At 32.4% G+C, this 18,643-nt stretch overlaps 1 protein-coding gene across 2 annotated transcripts in view; it reads left to right on the top strand.

The window, feature by feature from the left end:
- The window catches only part of UGGT2 (UDP-glucose glycoprotein glucosyltransferase 2), a 142,288-nt gene that overhangs the window by 41,090 nt on the left and 82,555 nt on the right, over nucleotides 1–18,643 (top strand). For both annotated transcript variants that reach the window (XM_039837928.1, XM_039837919.1), the window contains exons 11-16: nucleotides 1,543–1,634; nucleotides 4,872–5,022; nucleotides 9,564–9,683; nucleotides 10,481–10,566; nucleotides 11,101–11,236; nucleotides 17,946–18,077. In XM_039837928.1, the coding sequence (XP_039693862.1) occupies nucleotides 1,543–1,634; nucleotides 4,872–5,022; nucleotides 9,564–9,683; nucleotides 10,481–10,566; nucleotides 11,101–11,236; nucleotides 17,946–18,077 (717 nt within the window). The remainder of the gene's footprint in view (nucleotides 1–1,542; nucleotides 1,635–4,871; nucleotides 5,023–9,563; nucleotides 9,684–10,480; nucleotides 10,567–11,100; nucleotides 11,237–17,945; nucleotides 18,078–18,643) is intronic.

The raw sequence follows: 18,643 nt of genomic DNA, 5'->3' as shown, positions 1-18,643 counted from the left end.
TGACAGTATTTCAGCATTCAATTTCACCGAGTTCAGTTTATTACCCTTTTGAACATCTTTGGTCTAGGTACTGTGCCTGGCGTAAATATTCTTGAGGTAATTAGCAATTTAGTGTAGATCTGTGTGCTTGATAGGCTTTCTGCTTACAGTTGAGTTGCCTAAAGCAAATGAAGTTTTGAGAGAGTTTAAGACAATGTTTATGATGGCTCAGAGTAAGTTTGGGGCAAATAGACTGAATTCACTGGCATCTGTAGGCTTCGAAGTAAGAATACAGATTTCTTAGAATAAGTAACTATTTGATAGGAGCATAAGTAGCTGAAGACAAATCAATATTTTACCTATGAATGTTCTCACGTCAGAGTTTAATCTCTTGCCAGTATTCCGCATAAATCCATGGAAATATTTTTTTCTCCTGTTACCAATTTAGTTCCTCCTCTCCCTTCCCTGTAGGTAACTCAGCTGTCATGATGAGTGATAACCATACAGAAAAATTTACCTCTGTCAGGCCTTCTCTGAATCTCTTCAATTGGTTGCTTCATCTTCCAGAATAATTTATACAGATCTCTGTTAGGTCACTTATGCAATCGCATTGAAATGCACTGTTTTAAAATTGTTTTTTTCTCATAAACTAGTTTTCCTACCCTGATAATAGTAATAATAAAAGCTTCATTTATGAGTCTTGTATATGTGACTAGACACAGGTATATATTACGTTCAATCTTTATAACAAACAGGTGAGGTGGATTTAAGTATTCTATTTTACAGATGAGGAAACTGAAACTTATAGAAGCTAACTAAATTTGCCCAAATCTTACCACTAGTAAGCAGCAAGAGTAAGATTTAAGGTAGATCTGACTCTCTCACCATGATCTTAATTTAATAACTATGCTGTACTGGCAAGGATGTTACCTTTTTTACTTTTGCTACTGCTTCAGTGCCTGGAGTTCTTTTTAGCACATAGCAGGCACTCAAGAAATAGTTATTGAATGAAAAGAAAAGACAGTGAACATTGAAACACTGCTTTAATGGAAAGCTTTATAAATTTAGAGTGATCTCCAAATTTTTACACATACACCAGAGTTTTGAGTCTTGGAATATCGAAGAATAGGAATGTGCCAACTGTCAAATTCTAAGTGTATGTGAGCATAAACACACACATAAAATGTAGGTAAGTAATCATAGCATTAGAACTTTAATATTGCGTATTACAAAATCAAAATGTTCAAATATTTGTGTCTGTATCATATAAGATTCACATTACTAGATGGGATGGACAGACTGCTACCTATCTGTAGGCCACATCAGGCCTGCTACCTATTTTTAAAAATAAAAGTTTTATTGGAGTGTAGTCATACCTATTTGTTTATATATTGCCTATTGCTGCTTTCATGCTACAAGGGTAGAGTTGAGTAGTTGCAGCAGAGATGATATGGCTGGCTAAGCCTAAACTATTTATTATCTCACTCTACAGAAAGTTTTCAGACTCTTGACATAGATTGCTATTGTTATATGACTTGGTTAACTATTATTCTCTATTTCAAGGATCTTAACAATAGATTTGAAATCCAGCCAGGCGATGCTTTCCTATATATAAATGGACTGCGCATTGATATAGATGCTTATGATCCTTTTAGGTAAGTATCAAATAGCTGATACAAACTATGGTTTATATAAAGGTAAATAGCGTCCTGACTTTAATATTTGTCAAAATGCATGTAATCACTTCTGACATTTTTAGTACAAAATAAATAGAAAGATTCTCAGAAAAAGGTAGAACATGTAGGTAAAATCAGTGTGAAGAGGTTGATGAAAATAGAAGAAAATGGAAGAAAATGATACAGGAAAGAGGAGAGGAAGGAAACTGTCATATTACCGAAGTTATATCCTGGATCTGGAGAGAGGTCGTATGCAGCTAGTACTTCAAAATTATCTATATGGGGGATAAAAGGGGAGTAATTATTTTTTACTTCCTACCTCCTGACTCTCATTGCATTTTGGGGCCGTGGAGCATTGATACCACACCCCATGGACCATCTCTTCTTACTTTGATCCTAGCAATAATGGAAGGAGCCAGAGCCTCCAAGGTTAGGTCAGCATTGGTTCAGTCAAGGCTGTGCCAAGCCTAGCTCTTAGCTAAGGCAATAGGAGGCTGTGGCAGTGACCAAGGAGAAAGGTGGGTAGGACTGAGTAAATTTGAGGAGTTCTGTAAATGGTGTTATATGTGTCTACCTTAGAGCCGCTTACACATCTTTGTCTCTAAGAAGTCACCTCAGCTATGTACTTAGAAACTGGTACAAAGTGGATATTCCTCATTTTGATAGCCATCCTGTTCGTGCTTGAGCAGTGTCATACAAATAACTACCAGAAAGAAAGAGTAACAAAGGTGTCTTCTATTCCTACTTGTGTAATTTTTTCTATATCTTAATGATGTTATCTGGCTCAGAAATCTTTTGGGCACTTGATAAATATGTATTTTTAATGTAAACTATTAAAATTTAATATTATAAAATCAATATTCAATATAAAATCAAAATTCAATATTAAAATTCAATTTAGTAACTATCCGAGTACCTAATATGTTAGAGAAACTGCTCAATATTTGGAATATAGTGCTGAACAAAACAGAAATAAATCTTAACAAAGTGAAATTTATAGTCTAGTGGAATACTGATATTAAATAATTACAGTGTGATAAGGTTTACCAAAGATAAAGTGCAATACTTTTGGAGTTTGTAACTCCAGAGCTTTAAATTAGCTCTTGATAGACCATGGAGACAGTAGATATCAGATTTCTCCAAAGAAGTGATATTTAAGCTAAGACTTAAAGGATGAATCAGGCAAAGTGAGGAGTGGAGGTTCATGTTTGAGAAAATAACATAGTATGGCCAGACTGTGGAGTAAGGAGGAGCTGGAGGAAACTGAGTTCACTCAGGTGGCAAGGGTTAGATTGTGGAACCAGGTTTCAGATTTTGGCCTTTTATCTCAAGGGCAGGAGAAGCCAGTGAAGGGTTTTGAGCAAATCTAAAGATAGTAACTATGTATTTAAGAGAAGCATGAAAAATTATCTTAATTATGTAGAAATCCAGAGATATAAGGAGTCTTACTGATAAGTAAATTAACATATTTAAAGAACCAGATTTTTTTTTGATCGATGTATAAAATTTATAATTTGGGAAGAGCAAGGAAGAAACTAATGCTTATTGAGGGCAAACTGTTTGTCCATTAGTAAATTAATTTAATTCTAATACCCCATAAAATGTTCATGACTGTTCTCTGTTGATAGATGGGGAAACAAAGACTTGGAAAGATCTCACACAAAGATAGTGAGACAGGTAGCAAATCTCATGCCCTTGCCAGTGTTCCATGTAACTCTATATAATTTTTCTATTAATAGTTTCCTTAGAAACTAGTCTGAGATAACAAAGATGTTAGTTACAAATGCTATGGGGAATATTTAAATTATATTACATAAAAAAGTATCTGATCAGTAAACATAAAATTTTTAAATGGAGAGAACATTGGCAATGCAATCCAAAATTTTTACAAGTGAAAAAATTTAGACTAAAGGGGTTAAGAACATCAAGAAGCCACAGATGAAGCAGTATTACAACCCAGACTGAATCTTATTGTTAGATTGGTGATTTGTGATACACAATCTAGTGCTCTTTTTATCACACTCATCTCCTCATGGATTGTTTGTTTATTTATTTTGGTAAAACGTTTAATTTGCAAAGAGTGGGCAGAACTATCTGGGATACAGACATGCACAGTTGAAGTTATATAGGTCAGCTTCAAACAGCTTTCTTAGGAGTTTAGATATTAGATCTCTGCTTTTTAAATGTGGACTTCTAGAGTCCTCACTGAAAGCTGTCTTCTAAAATTCATGTATTGCTTTATTCTGATTCTATTCATTTCTGAAAAGGGAAGTGATTTCTATGATTGGATTTTTTTTTAATGAAGCACTTAGGTTAAATATTATAAATATGAATTTTAATATTTGGTTTCAAAAATAATAAGTATTTTTTCTTGCCTAGTAAATGTTTACCTTTTTAAAAATGAATACACTTTGCCACAATCTGTAAACCCTTATCTTTACAGGTGCAGGGAAACACTGCATTTCTGTAGCATTCATATCCTAGCTCTGCCACGCCACTAGCTGACCTGGGCAAGGGACTTCACCTGTCTGAGCCTCATTTGCATCATTTGAGACTTCCTGTGAGACTCAGAGGAGTTCTGTTTGAAAAGTACTTGGCACTTACCTGCCCACAGTGCGAGCTTGATAAATAGTCATTAACAAAGCAAATTGCCCAAACTTTTTGTCAATAGAGTTATTTATTGATGATGTTATTTTTGACAGTAATGATTTCTGTCATGTTTAAGAACTATCAAATTATGTATGAAATTAGAAAGTTTAATATATATTCTATACAGACGTCAACTTTCATGCTTTAATGGGGATTTCTCTGTACTAAATTTATATATTTTAGATCATGTTTGATCTTGTTTTTGTAGTAGATTTATCAAAAGAGTGGCCTGGTATATTTTTCCCTTCATTTTTTGGCTTGGTCAGGGAACGAGCTTATTCTTGTTTCTTTGGTAAGGAATATAATAAATACACTTTATTCCTTTTTGTTTCGTCTTTTAAATAGTAAGATTTTGTTAACCACTTAAAAAACAAAGAACCCTTAACATAACTTTAACCTAGATAACTAATTAGAAGAATTCCTTGTCTTATTTGTTAATTGGTTTAATTATATATTTTCCTGCTATTAATAAAAATACCAGTGAAACTTGTTTCTAATGCTTCGAGAAAAACTTTAAAGAATTTTTTTGAAAAATGTTGGCAAATAAAACATTTTTTTTCTTTAAAGTATTTTGGATATGCTGAAACTAGAAGGAAAAATGATGAATGGCCTTCACAATCTTGGGATCAACGGAGAATATATGAGCAAATTTTTGAAATTAAATTCACATGTTTGGGGCAATACCTATGTATTAGATATTAGGCATTCTTCAGTAATGGTAAGTGCTCGTGTAATTCCTTGTTTTAAAACCTTTAGTAGATTTAAAACTTAACATGAAATCAAATACTGGCAGGTTTTAAAATAAATTTAAGCATTTTGAAAGAGGTTCTAGCAGAAATCAGTGAGAAGAAAAAGTAAAAATATAGGTGCATCCTTCTCACTCTTAATTAAGTCTTCCTTCCTCTTCCTCGTTTTCTTTGCATTTCCTTACAAGAACACGTCACTCATTTAGAATCCTTTCCTGCTTTAAAGATAAAACAACAACATCAAAATAACCACATGAACAATAGCAAAAATAAATACCAAATGTAATATTGTTGCCTTAATATAATAAAAGTCTTGCCTACACAATTTTCAGTGCCCTCTTAACATTCTGGTCTGTGTGTTATGGCCTGAGTGAGGTTTTTGAAATCTGATTACATTACTCTCTCTCATTTAAAGCACAAAAGTTGTCCTTAGACCATGAAATTTTCTTTTCATCACTATCCCTTATCGCATACTTGGGAAGCAAATTTTTTTGATATGGTTTAATGGGTAGTTTTGTTTTTCATGCTTTTCTATAATTTCCAGGTTTTTAACACTGGGTATGTATTAGTTAATATGGTCAGGGAAAAAAGTTTTTAAGAGAAAAAAACATTACCTCTCAATAGCTTGCTAATTGTTTAATATAAAAATCTAAGGGATTTGCTCTGAAGGATCAGTTATAATGGGTACTTTTTCTTACCTGAACAGCCTTTCCATTTACATAGTTTACCATCCAAGAATCACAGAACCATTGCAGCACCATGAACATCAAACCCCTCAGACTCAGGAAAAATCACATAAGTTATTAGTTATCATTCATATTTTCTAGAATACTAAGTGACTTGTTAATGTTTATTGCAACTGGTTTTACTCCTCTTTAGGCCATGTTCTTTCATTGGGTAGATTTTACTTTTATTTGGCTGTCTTTGAGCTCAATAATGTGTTTTCTGTAAATGTTTTATCAGAAACAGAAATGACCATGTTAATGATCTTAATACTTTGTGCTTTTTATTTTAAGCATTTTAGCATTTGTAGAAGAATGCTAGGAATGTGAGTCAAACTGAGAAAATGAGGGAAGTAATTGTCAAGGCTATTCTGGACATAAATAGTTTAATAAAGAAACTTTACAGCTCCCTTTATAAAATAACATCCTGGTTCTCTTAAGGTTGACAGTAGAGGACAGTCACTCCTCATGTGGAGGAGCAGCCCTGATGTTCCCATTGCCTCTCTCCTCTGCACAGTCACATTTCCCATGGTTAAAGTTTTCTGCTATACTGCTTGTCTATTTCTGCAAAAAAGGCAGTCAGAATTTTTATTGAGATTTTGTTGAATTTGTAGATCAATTTAAGGAGTATAGCTATTTAAGCATATTAAGTCTTCTGATATATGGATGTGAATGCCTTTCCATTTATTTAGGTCATCTTTCATTTTTTTCAGTGATGTTTTGTAGCTTTCACTGTACAAGTCTCACCCTCATTAAATTTATTTCCAAGTATTTGACCCTTCTTGATGCTATTACAAATGAAATTGTTTTCTACTGCTTATTTTAGGATTTTTTCATTGCCTCTTAACTTTTCATCAAAACTGGACATTTTGAAAATTATAGTGTAGCACTTCTGGAAATCAGATTCTCACTCCTCCCCAGAGTTTGTTGTTGTTGCTGCTTGCTGTTGTTTCTGGTATTTGTTTAGTGACTTCTCTGCACTCATTTTGAAAACTCTGTATTCTATACATTTTCATATGAGGCCACAGAAATCTCTGTTATATTAGCGTAGTCATCTATAAAATATTGGACAGATTTACTTGAATACCTGGAATCAAAATATCTCCCAGTCTTTGCAGAGAGGGGTGGGTGGTGGTGGGTGGTGGGGTGTGTGTGTGTGTGTAAATGGAGGAGGAGGTCGAGTCTGCATCTCTGCTTTAGTCTTCACTTCTTACTTGCATAGCACTTCAGAGCCAGCCGGAGGTGGGACCCTAGGGCTTTCCCAGGTCTTCTTGAGCACATTCATATCCCTGGGCACCTACATGGCCTCTTAGATTTTCAGGAATATGTCAACTTCTGAAAGCCCTATTTCCCAAAACGTCTCATTCTCCAGCCTTTCCTCACTAGGTTTTTGGTAACTGTATTGTTTGTCCCAGATGTTTTCTATTACCTCAGGCAGGAGTGACTAAAACATTTGCCTGTAGATTCCACAAATTGGGGTAGCAGTTTTAACACTAGGTAAATTATGAGTTAGGATAAAAACAAATCTTTTCAGCAGGTTATCAGACAGTCGAAACAAAAAATTACAGTTCTTTCAGAATGAGGTCTGTTCTACTCTTTCCAGTGTTGGTACTAGAGTGCGAGCTGTCATTTTCAAGGCTTGTAAGTGGGGGATGGGACAAGGGTAATTTATAACACCACAAATCTCACTGTTTTTACTGAGATTCAGCCTTTTTTTTTTTTTTAACACTCTCAGGGGTGCTGCAAGCTTTTGGTTTTCATAGTTCTTAAGATGTTGATTCCCACAGATTTTCAGGTGTTTCATTGATTTTATGTAAGGGTGGAGTTTTGGAATTTCTTAGCCATTTTAGCTGATGGCACTCCCTAAAGAAACCCCAAAAGATATAAATTATAAATCTTTTAAGTTCTTAGGTTTTCTCAGAATCATCCTATAATACCATGGCCCATCTTGTGTTCAACTGGACTACATAGTTCCTTGAACATTGAGGAGATTGTGTCTTATAGGTTCTAATCTGTAAATGACAATATCTTTTATTTGGTATCATGGTAGCTCAAGAGATACAAAGGCAAGAATTATGACCAACAAAACTAATGAAGGTAGATTAGTAGAAAATCAGTGCCAGTCTGCATGCAACATTGTGAGGCTACTCTTGCAGTTATCGTTGCTGCTTCTATGTATTTACTTGAGACTAAAGAGATGGGCACTTCAGTCTCTCCGGGCCTGTTCAGAGTAATTTACAGTGTTATTCTCATAGTTCTCCAAAATGAATTGGGATATCACCTCGATTAGTTTACCCAACACCTATGCTATAAGGCGATCACTATAGTTTTCTAACTTCAGTATTTTGATAAAAATGGTCTAGGGCACTTGTTTTAAACGGAAATTTCCAGGGCCTATTCTGAGATTCTGATTTAGGGGTTGAATTGGGGCCAAGGAATGTGCATTGTAAATAAACACCTCCAGCTGTTTTGATCAACATTAAAAGTGACTCTACTTCCAGTCATTATTCAACTTCAGTGGGGCTCATACATAAAGCATAAGGCCATTTCTCATTAAAATAAGTATAACTGACCATCGAGGGGATCAGATAGTCACATGGTGCTTTCTCCTCCTCTGCACTGGAATTCCCATAGAAGAACAGTTAACTAACATAGACTCTGCTGAGTCTACAGAGATTTTCAATTCACAGGGGATACCTAGCATATTGTGACACTCTTTAGCACTATTTCCATTACCATTACATTAGATCTCCGCAAGAATTACCTCAGAAACAAACAAGATACACTACTGACTTTTCCAGGGGACCAAAGTTCTCCTTTCTATCTCGGGTATCATCAGGACAAATTACAGTGAAAGTAAACTAATTCCAGATCCCCATCATATTTGTTAACTACTGAAATAGAAATTGTTGCAACCATCCACTGTTAACCCTCCTTACATGTCTTGTAGACATCCTAAGTATGTCTAAAACTGAGTTAACTTCCTCTCCAATTTCCTCTCTTCCTCCCTGGAAAAGCCTACCTCTCTTAGAGCCTAATATCTCAATGTCGATACAGTGTTCCTTTCTGAAATCCATGAATTACCTTAAATTCCTCACTTCTAGTCATCCCGCTTTGTGTGTGTCTCTTAATTCTGTCTTCTCTCTAAAACCACCATTTCTGACTTAGTTAAGTACTCCCCAAACTCATGTTTAGGTTACTCCAAGAGCCCCCTGATTTCTTCAAGTATCTTTGTCCTATTCTTTCTCTCCTCTTGGACTTTCGGCAATATGTATGTTAGGCCTTTACCTGTGTTGCTCATCTCTCTTACACTGTTTTGATTTTTACATTATTTTTTTCTCTGTGTCCTTTAGTATATGTTCTATAACTTTAATTAGACATTTATTTTTCTTATGTCCAAGACTTTAAATTTGAGAAGGGGAGGTGGAGGACCTCATTGCCTCCTATACTACTGATAATTAAGATAAATACTTCTTTCTCTTACATGGTTTATGGAGAGTAATTTTTATACCATTTTATTTATTTAATTTTTTTTTAATTTTATTTTTTACAATGAAAAGCAAACATGTGAGTTAAAGGTCTCAGTGTTTTTTGGGGAAACAATATAAAAGGGCATGGTAATATAAAATTATACATAATTTGTTCATTTAAAGAATACTCAACTGGCTTCCTATATTTCATCAGAAATATAAAAAATCCTCTGATATTTTTATTTGATAGAGTGAAATCTGTCTTTGAAAATAATTTATTATCTTAATATAGCTTTAACAGATTTCTGAATTTTTTTCTAGTGGATTAATGACTTAGAAAATGACGAATTGTACGTTATGTGGCCTACAAGTTGCCAGGAACTTCTGAAGCCAATACTCCCTGGAAGTATACCTTCCATAAGGCGTAATTTTCATAATTTGGTAAGTTTTATATTCTCATGTTTTTGTATACATCTTTTATAAAGATATTAACATTCTTTTTGAATTACCCACTCTCGGCAAATGGGCATCTGAGTAATAAAGAAATATTTGCGTGATGCAACAAGCTTGAGGTGGCATGGCTTGACTAGGTATCAAAAGCTAGCAATGTCACATAATCTGACTCTTATTATTTAGCCTTCATGTACTTTAATAATACCGGTATTAAATTGATGAGTTATTTTTACATTTTCTGAAAGGAATTTATGATAGAACTTTTCTTCTGTATTATAAAGAACTAATGATTAAAGTTTAGTATTTCAGGGGAAATACATGAATAGCATTTTATCAGCATATAAATTCATTATTACAATATAAACAACCTTATAAAACTTTAAAATGTAGTTAATACACCTAGAGCTTTATTTTTTTCACATGGGAAGTGAATATTTTCCTACATCTACCTAGAGTGAGCAGTTAACGCTGTTTTTTTTGGTCAAAATTCAATTACTATTTCCTTTTTTAAAAAAATTGATATTTCACTTCTTATAAAAATTATGCTATGCTTCAAAAGGAGGATGAGTAATATGATATTAAATTCCATGTATTATTATATTTTGATATGCAGCTTTTTCATAAACTGAAATTCTTATATCCATTACTCAAAATTCTTTAGAATTGCTAGAAATTTCTAAAAAAAATTGTACCTCGAATTTCATACTTTTGGCTACAGAAATTGAATTTCAAAATTCTAAAGTGTTAAAACAAATAGCAATTATAGACTATCTGCTTTCTTTTAGGTTCTGTTTATTGATCCTGCTCAAGAATATACCATGGATTTTATAAAACTTGCTGAACGTTTATATTATCATAAAATTCCTCTGAGGTAATTGTCAATTAATAACAGTCAACTGATGGAAAGCCAATGATGTTCATGTTGTATTACACAGAATATCAACGTAGAATTCAAAGCAGTGGTTTATCTCTAGTTCCTGACACAACATAGCTGTGTTGTGAAGTATCATATATCTTTATGAAAGACTGTTAATCAAAGCTGTCTGGTAATCTTGTTGCCTTCCTGAGAGAATCATCTGATTACCTTGGGTACTTAAAGATGGATTCATCTCCCTGTGGTTGTATTCAGATTACACTTTTTCGTTTTTTTCTTTTTTCCTGGAAAACCATGGGTCATTTGATAATGTTACCACCAGAGAGAATTTACATTTTGGCAGATTCCATCAGATATGAAGATTTTTGGTGACTAGGCATTACAAATCAAACCTTTTCAAATAAAATTCCCCTTTCCTCCATCTACTAACACATTCCATCTAGATATTATAGTCTAATAACGTCTAAAAATTGTGGCTTACTGTGGTTTAAGGGGTATTTGTGACATTCCTCATTCATCTTCTTTTCCCAGAATTGGTTTTGTGTTCATTATTAATACAGATGATGAAGTCAATGGAATGAATGATGCTGGAGTTGCTCTTTGGCGAGCTTTCAACTATATTGCAGAAGAACATGATGTATCACAAGCATTTGTTTCCATAACACATGTAAGTTTATGCATGAGGCATAATTTTTTTACAACATATAGTGGGTTTCTTTGCTTTGCTGTTTTTTTTGTCACTTTAAAGTTTATAAAAACTATGGTGGAGGTTAATACAGATGATGAATTTGATTCTTGCAACTCCCAACTGAAGTGCATAATATTATCTCCACTTTATGTATTATACAACTAAGGTTCTACCAAAATATTTAAACTTTCTGAGGGTTACAATAAAGGAACTTAAATTGTGTGTATAGTTTACAGGGAAGCATATTAATAAAAGATGATTAGTCGGGAGAATTGTTTAGGTCTTGAATAAAATCATGAATAGAAAAGATTATTGCGAAGTTAAATATTCTAAATGACAAAGTATATAGGCACTAGAAATTTTAAAAGGAGGAGATCACTTCATGACGGTAAAGTGTTATGGAAATGGTAAGGCTGATACAGAGACAAAGAGATTATGTAAGAAAAGTCAGAAATTGATAAGAATTTGATTAAGGAAGAATAAGAGAGAGGACAATTATTTCATAATTGAGGTTTTGAAACTATTATGGGCCATCATGAAAAGAATAGAAATGTATTAAAGCATTATATTGTTGTTATTAAGAAAGTCAGGTTATAGCTTAAATAACTTCTGTTTTTAAATTCATTCGTCTTTGTTAGTCATTATTATAAACAAGGAATGGTTCTTCAACTGAGAATGAAATTACCAAAGCACTATAAATTTTCTACCCTCTTTCTATAACTCCCCGGAAAACCACTAAATCCTTCATTAATTCACTATCCTGGAGTATAGAAACTACCTACACTTCAGTGACTTGGGATGTATTTTGTTCTGTAAAATAGTGCCATGGAATACATGTCAATACTATATCTCAGTCTGTTAGTTTTAAGGGACCTAGTCAAATTGACGTAACTTTTATTAAGGCCCAGCTACCTTATTATAAAAGGATCAATATGATTGTCAAAACTAAGAAACTTGAAGACCTTCCAAAATTATCTTTACCTAAGTTATCTTAATTCTATTGAATCTCTATTCTGTAAGCATTTTGTATCAGACATTAATTTGCATGTGGTGGCATATTTTTCAATTACTTGCCTTTTGAATTATCTACTTCATGATATTCAGCACAATACTATAATCTCTTAGAAAACCGAGTTATACTTGAAACCATAGCATTTGATACAGAGTAGCACAAAAGTAATTATTAAATATGTGCTATGGCCTATAAGATGTGCTAGACAATTGGAGGAGGAAGGAGAAGGAAAAATAAATGAGGAAGGAATATTTAGAGAAAGCATATTAGAATCCACTAGGGTCTGAAGTACGACAGTGTTGATGGTTATTCAAACTGTGTGTGCTTGTGACCCCCAAACTTGTGTACGCCATAGCAAAGTAAAACATTATTGTGCTAATTTCAGTTGGGAATGTATTATGTCTTTCAGATGACTTAGCTTTAATTTAAAATAATTTGAGCAAAATCTAGTCTTTTAGTAAAATACGTGAATTATAAAATTTCTTTAAAACTGCTTCATTATTTTCACTGAGCAAATTATTTTATCTGAATTAAATAATTTGAAAAATATGTGTCAAGAGAGAGGGGAAATATAATAGAAGGCCAAAATCATAATAGTATATGAAAATTATTGAAATGTGATAGAGAATTTTGGTAGAGTAAGTACAGTAAAATGATCTGACTTTATATCTCAGCTCTCTTGCACAGTGGCTATACAAATGTACAAGTAATTTAATTTTTTCTCACTACTTTACAAGTTTAAGATCTAAAAAATGTATGTTACGTTTTTAATGAATATTTGATGAATGCATGTTTGAGAATAGAAAAGCACTTTAAGACTTGGCCGTGATAGAGTAACTGACAACAGATGAACCATCTGACAGTTAGCAATTATAAAACTGGATAAAAAAATACATGAAGTAAGTCTATTTTCACGCATTCACCAAGAGGCAACAAGAACTATGATCCCTGCAAAAAAGTGAAATAAAGATATTTACAGGTAAAGACAGAAAATTTCTTGCTGCTTCAGAAGAATTACTAAAGGAAATCCTTTAGGCTGAAAGGAAATGATACCAGATGGTAACTCGAATTCACAGGAAGAAATGAAATGGTAGCAGTAAATGAAATATAAATATATGGGTAAATATAGAAGGTTGAATTAACATATTTTCTCTTTAATTTACAGAAAATTGAGTAAAACATAAATTCTGACTTGTATAGATGTATGATAATTGTACAAAGGAGTGGAGGATGAAATGGATCTATTTTGGAACTTTAATTCTGTATATTCACAACATTAAGTTAGGGTTAGCAGAAGTAGATTGTGCTAAGTTCTAGTATATACTGTAATTCCTAGAGTAACCACAAAGAAAATAAGTTAAAAATGTAGTTTAAAAATTAAAAGAGGAAATGAAATGATGTACTACGAAATATTAGCTAAGCACAAAAGAAAACAGCAAAAGAAGCAGCAGTGAACAAGACATTAGCAAACTGAATTCAGCAGTACATTAAGATGATCATACACCATGATCAAGTTGGATTTATTCTTGGGATACAAAGACAAAATTCAACATCCTTTCATGATAAAAACTTTCAACAAATTGGATATAGAAGGGATGTACCTCAATGTAATAAAAGCCATATATGACAAGCCTACAGCTAACATGCTCAACAGTAAAAAGTTGAAAGCTTTACTTCTAAGATCAGGAACAAGACAAGGGTACGAACTCTCACCATCTGATTTAACAAAGTACTTGAAGTCCTAGCCAGAGAATTAGACAAGAACAATAAATAAAAAGCATCTGAATTAAAAAAAGGAGAAGTAATTTGTCTCTGTTTTCATATGACATGATCTCATACATAGAAAACCCTAAAGACTCCACCAAAAATCTGTTAGAACTAATAAACGAATTCATTAAAGTTACAGGATACAAAAATCAATTCCATTTCTATGCATTAACAAAGAATTATTGGAAGGAGAAAGTAAGTAAACAATCCCATTTATAATAGCATCAAAAAGAATAAAATACTTAGGAATAAATGTAACCAAGTGAAAGATCTTTTTACTGAAAATTATGAAACATTAGTGAAAGAAATTGAAGAAGAGAGAAATAAATGGAAAGGTATTCCATGTTCATGGATTAGAGAATTAATGTTAAATTGTCCATACTACCCAGTCTACAAATCCAATGCAATCTCTATTAAAATTCCAGTAGCATTTTTCACAGAAATAGAAAAAAAAAGTCCTAACGTCCATTTGAAACCACACAAGATCTGAATAGCCAAAGCAATCTTGAGAAACTAGAACAAAGCTGGAAGCATCATGCTTCCTGATTTCAATCTATGTTACAAAGTTATAGTAATCAAAACAGCATAGTACTGGCATGAAAGCAGACACAGAGATCAAGAACCAAGAACCCAGGAATAAACCTATGCATCTATGGTCAGTAAATATATGAAATGTAAACTGATATGTCTGGTGGTTCCTCAAGAAATTAAAAATAGTTCTATAGTATAAACCAGCAATCCTAGTTCTGGGTATATATTCAAGGAAGATAAAATCAGTATCTCAAAGAGATAACTACTCCCATGTTCATTGCAGCACTATTTACAATAGCCAAGGTATGGAAACAATCTAAGTGCCCATCAAAAGATGAATGGATATAGAAAATGTGCATATATATGTATACACAAACATTCCTAACAGAATATTATTCAGCCTTAAAAAAGAAGGAAATCCTGTCATTTGCAACAATATGGATGAATCTAGAGGGCATTATGCTAAGTGAAATATATCAGACAGAGAAAGATAAATACTCTATAATATCACTTATATGTGGAACCTAAAAAGCTGAACTCAAGAGTAGGAAAGTGGTTGCCAGGAAGTGGGAGAAATGAAGAGTTGTTGTTCAAAGGGTATAAACTTTCCAGCTCTAAAAGGAATAAGTTCTGGGGATCTAATGTACAGCATGGTGATTATGGTTGATGATACTGCATTGTATAATTGAAATTTGCTAAGAGAGTATAATTTAAATGTTCTTACCAAAATAATTAATAAGGTGATAGATATGTTAATTAACTCTATGTTGGGAATCCTTTCACATTGTCTATGTTTATCAAATCGTAATTTTGTACACTTTAAATATATTACTATTTGTCAGTTATACTTCAGTAAAGCTGAAAAAATAAAATGGAAAAATAAATAAAATTTATATGGAAGAGTAAAATTGCTGAGAATTGCTGAGGGTCTCTTAAGGAATTATAAAGTGATGTGACCAGCTATACCAGATAATAAGATAGATAAAGTTAGGTTAAGACAGTATAGTATTGGTTCAAGGAAAAGATATAGATCAAAGAAACATATGGAACCTCCAAAACTGAAGAATACGGAAATGCTGTTAGAATAAGTTAGATTAGACTTTCAACAGTTGGTGGCTGGACAATTGATTATAACAATACAAACAGATAAGATTTAACACCTTATGTAAAAATTATTTGTTAGCTTAAGAGTTTAGTGTGAAAAAGCATTAAAACTTTTAGAAGAAATTAGGATCCCAAGGGAGGTAAGAGTTTTCTGGTAAAGACTTAAAAAGTCTTGAGTCTGAAGGAAAATACTGATAAATTTAGCTTTATTACAAATTAAAACCAGTGTTCATCAAGAAGTAAGAGGACATAAGTTTCAAGGAAAAAAGTATTTGCAATATATATAAGGAATAAAAGATTTATATCCTGTGATATAAAAATTTCCTACAAATCAAAAAGAAAATCCAAGAGAAAAAAATGCATAAAAGATTTTTTAAAAAGTGTACTAGGGTACATTAATGGTAAATAAAAATTTATTGAAATTCTTGGTAAATATTTATTACAGTTAATGATAAGTAAACAAGATAATTCAGAAATGAGAAAAATGCAAATAGACTACTTGAGATATTCTTTTATACTCTGTTATTTGACAATAATTATTAAAGTTGGCAGTATCATATATAAGAATATGAATTGGTACAACCACATTAAAAAACAATTTGATAATACTTCAGATTTGAAGTTAAATTTGCATATTCCTTTAGACACACACACACTCAAAGAGAAACTCTTGTACCTGTGCCATAAGAGGCTGTTCTTAGTGGAATAATCCCCAATAGCAACAAATTGGGAAATATATGTCGGTACTAAAACAGATGGGTAAAACTGGTCTGTTCACATAATAGAACAAGATATGCAAAAGCATGTCTGTATTAGAAGCATAATGACATTATAGAAGTTCAACATATTACCATGTACTTTAAAGTTCAAAAGCAAACAAAACTAAATATAATGCATGGGAATACATTTTTATCAAACTCTAGAACTTAAGGGAATGGTAAACAAACTGGATGATGCTTGTTTGCATCTAGGGAGCAGGAGGAGATGGGAATGGGAGGGAAGTTGTACGTCACCACTGGACATTGGTGATGTTCAATTTCCTGTGTTATGTGGTCTGTTCATGGGGACTGTCCATTTTAATATTTAGGCCTCAACATATGTTAACACTCATTTTTGTTTACCAAGTTGCATAGCAGTTTTTAAAATCTTTTAAATGTATAAGAAGACTGAATTATTGTATATCTAAATAGCTTATGCAAGGCATTCTGGCTGCCTTAGACACCTTAGGAGTATCTAATATTTATAAATGACTAATAGTAAAATAACTGATCTCAAAGACTTTTCATATGTAACTTTTACTTCATGCAAAATCTCATTTTTCTAATTCCAATTTATGTACTACAGAAGCTTGAACTTGTCACTTTTTTAAAGTTATTAGGATCATAATATGTTCTGCTTTGGTATGAGGAGAAAACATAGGTAAATTGAGAAGCTCATAAAACTACTCTGGAGTCTAATTACAAACCTGTGCTTCAAGGACCAGGTTACAAAGTTTAGTGATAAAATGAAAGCAAAGAAGAATGCTAATATCTTATGAGGAATAACATGGAGATTCTGTCAGCCATAATTTGAGGATTGGCTCTGGTAATAATTAAATGAATTGGGACTAAAAAGAATATTCTTAATTGATATATCAAAATGATACTTAATGGTGTTTGTACTTGAATGTCTTAATATTAGCTCATTCTTCATATTTATGTCTTTACCAAGTCATCTGCTCAAAGATGCCCTCTCAATGCAAAGCTGTACTTTTCCCCATGTCTAGAACATTCCCTGGGTCATAGTAGAGGATCCATAATGAAGGGGGAAATGTAACAAAAAAAGAAAAAGAGTAACAGCTTACATTTCATTTAGAACATTTGAGACTGGGGGAAGAATAGAGGCACAGAGAAAATCTCATCAAGGTATTTACTGAAGAGCAATCAGAAATGAAAATAGAGCATTTCTGAAATTAGTCATTTAAAACATTTTATATATCTTTTTTTAAATAAGGTAACCATTATTTTATTAAAAATCAGTAATTTTAATTGAATATAATATAAATTTATTTTTGAAAGCTATAGAATTTCACAAAACCATTTTTATTAGAAGATGGTATTGAATGGTTAAAATGATTTATTTGTGTGGAGTATGTGTATGTATATGTAGTTTTGTGTATATAGTATGCTTAGAACTTAAATAATATAAAGCATATTTAATTTATAAATCTATCTGCATGCTAAGAGAAAAAATAATTGCTGTAAGATGAAAATTATAATATTTTTATTTCCACAGATGTACCAAAAAGTGAAGAAACAAAATACACTCACTGTGGACAATGTGAAGAGTGTTCTCCAAAATAAATTTCCCAGTGCTAATGTTCAGGATATTTTGGGAATTCATTCTAGATATGATGATGAAAGAAAGGTAACTTGGAATGCAAATTTTCAAAAATATAATCCCAGACCCTTTTATTATATTCTCATGAATAAATTATCTCAGTATAATTAACTCATGATTTGGATTTTAGTCCCTCAAAAAGAAGGGAAATTTTAGATCTTTGATTGACACAAGTTGTATATAGTATTTATGTTGCCACTATTGACTTTTTGAAAAGTACAAAAAAAGAGATAATTCTCAGGTTTTACAGGTAGAAAACTTGAGTATAGAATTTTAAAGGCTGTAATTTGCGCTTTCTTAGGAAGAAATGGAAAGCTGGCTTTTTAAAATAAATGCTAGAACAAGAATCAAACTTAGGAAAATGCAGCATCATTGAGGTTGAATTTCTAATGCTCATGTGGATCTCAAGATTTCTAAATGGGGTTTTGCATTTTATAAGTTTTTTAAAAAGCAGATCTGATCATGACACTCTTGTATGTAATATCCCTCAGTAGTAATGGTAAAGTTCAGAATCATTACCATTGTAAACGTCCTTCCAAATTCGGCCCCTATTTAATTCTTTAGTCTAATTTCCTACTGCTAATTTTTTTTGC

Source organism: Pteropus medius, unplaced genomic scaffold (genome assembly GCF_902729225.1).
Source record: "Pteropus medius unplaced genomic scaffold, Ma_sr-lr_union100, whole genome shotgun sequence".
NCBI lineage: Eukaryota > Metazoa > Chordata > Mammalia > Chiroptera > Pteropodidae > Pteropus > Pteropus medius.
Note: the sequence above shows the minus strand (reverse complement) of the source record. Positions and strands in the feature narration are given on the sequence as shown.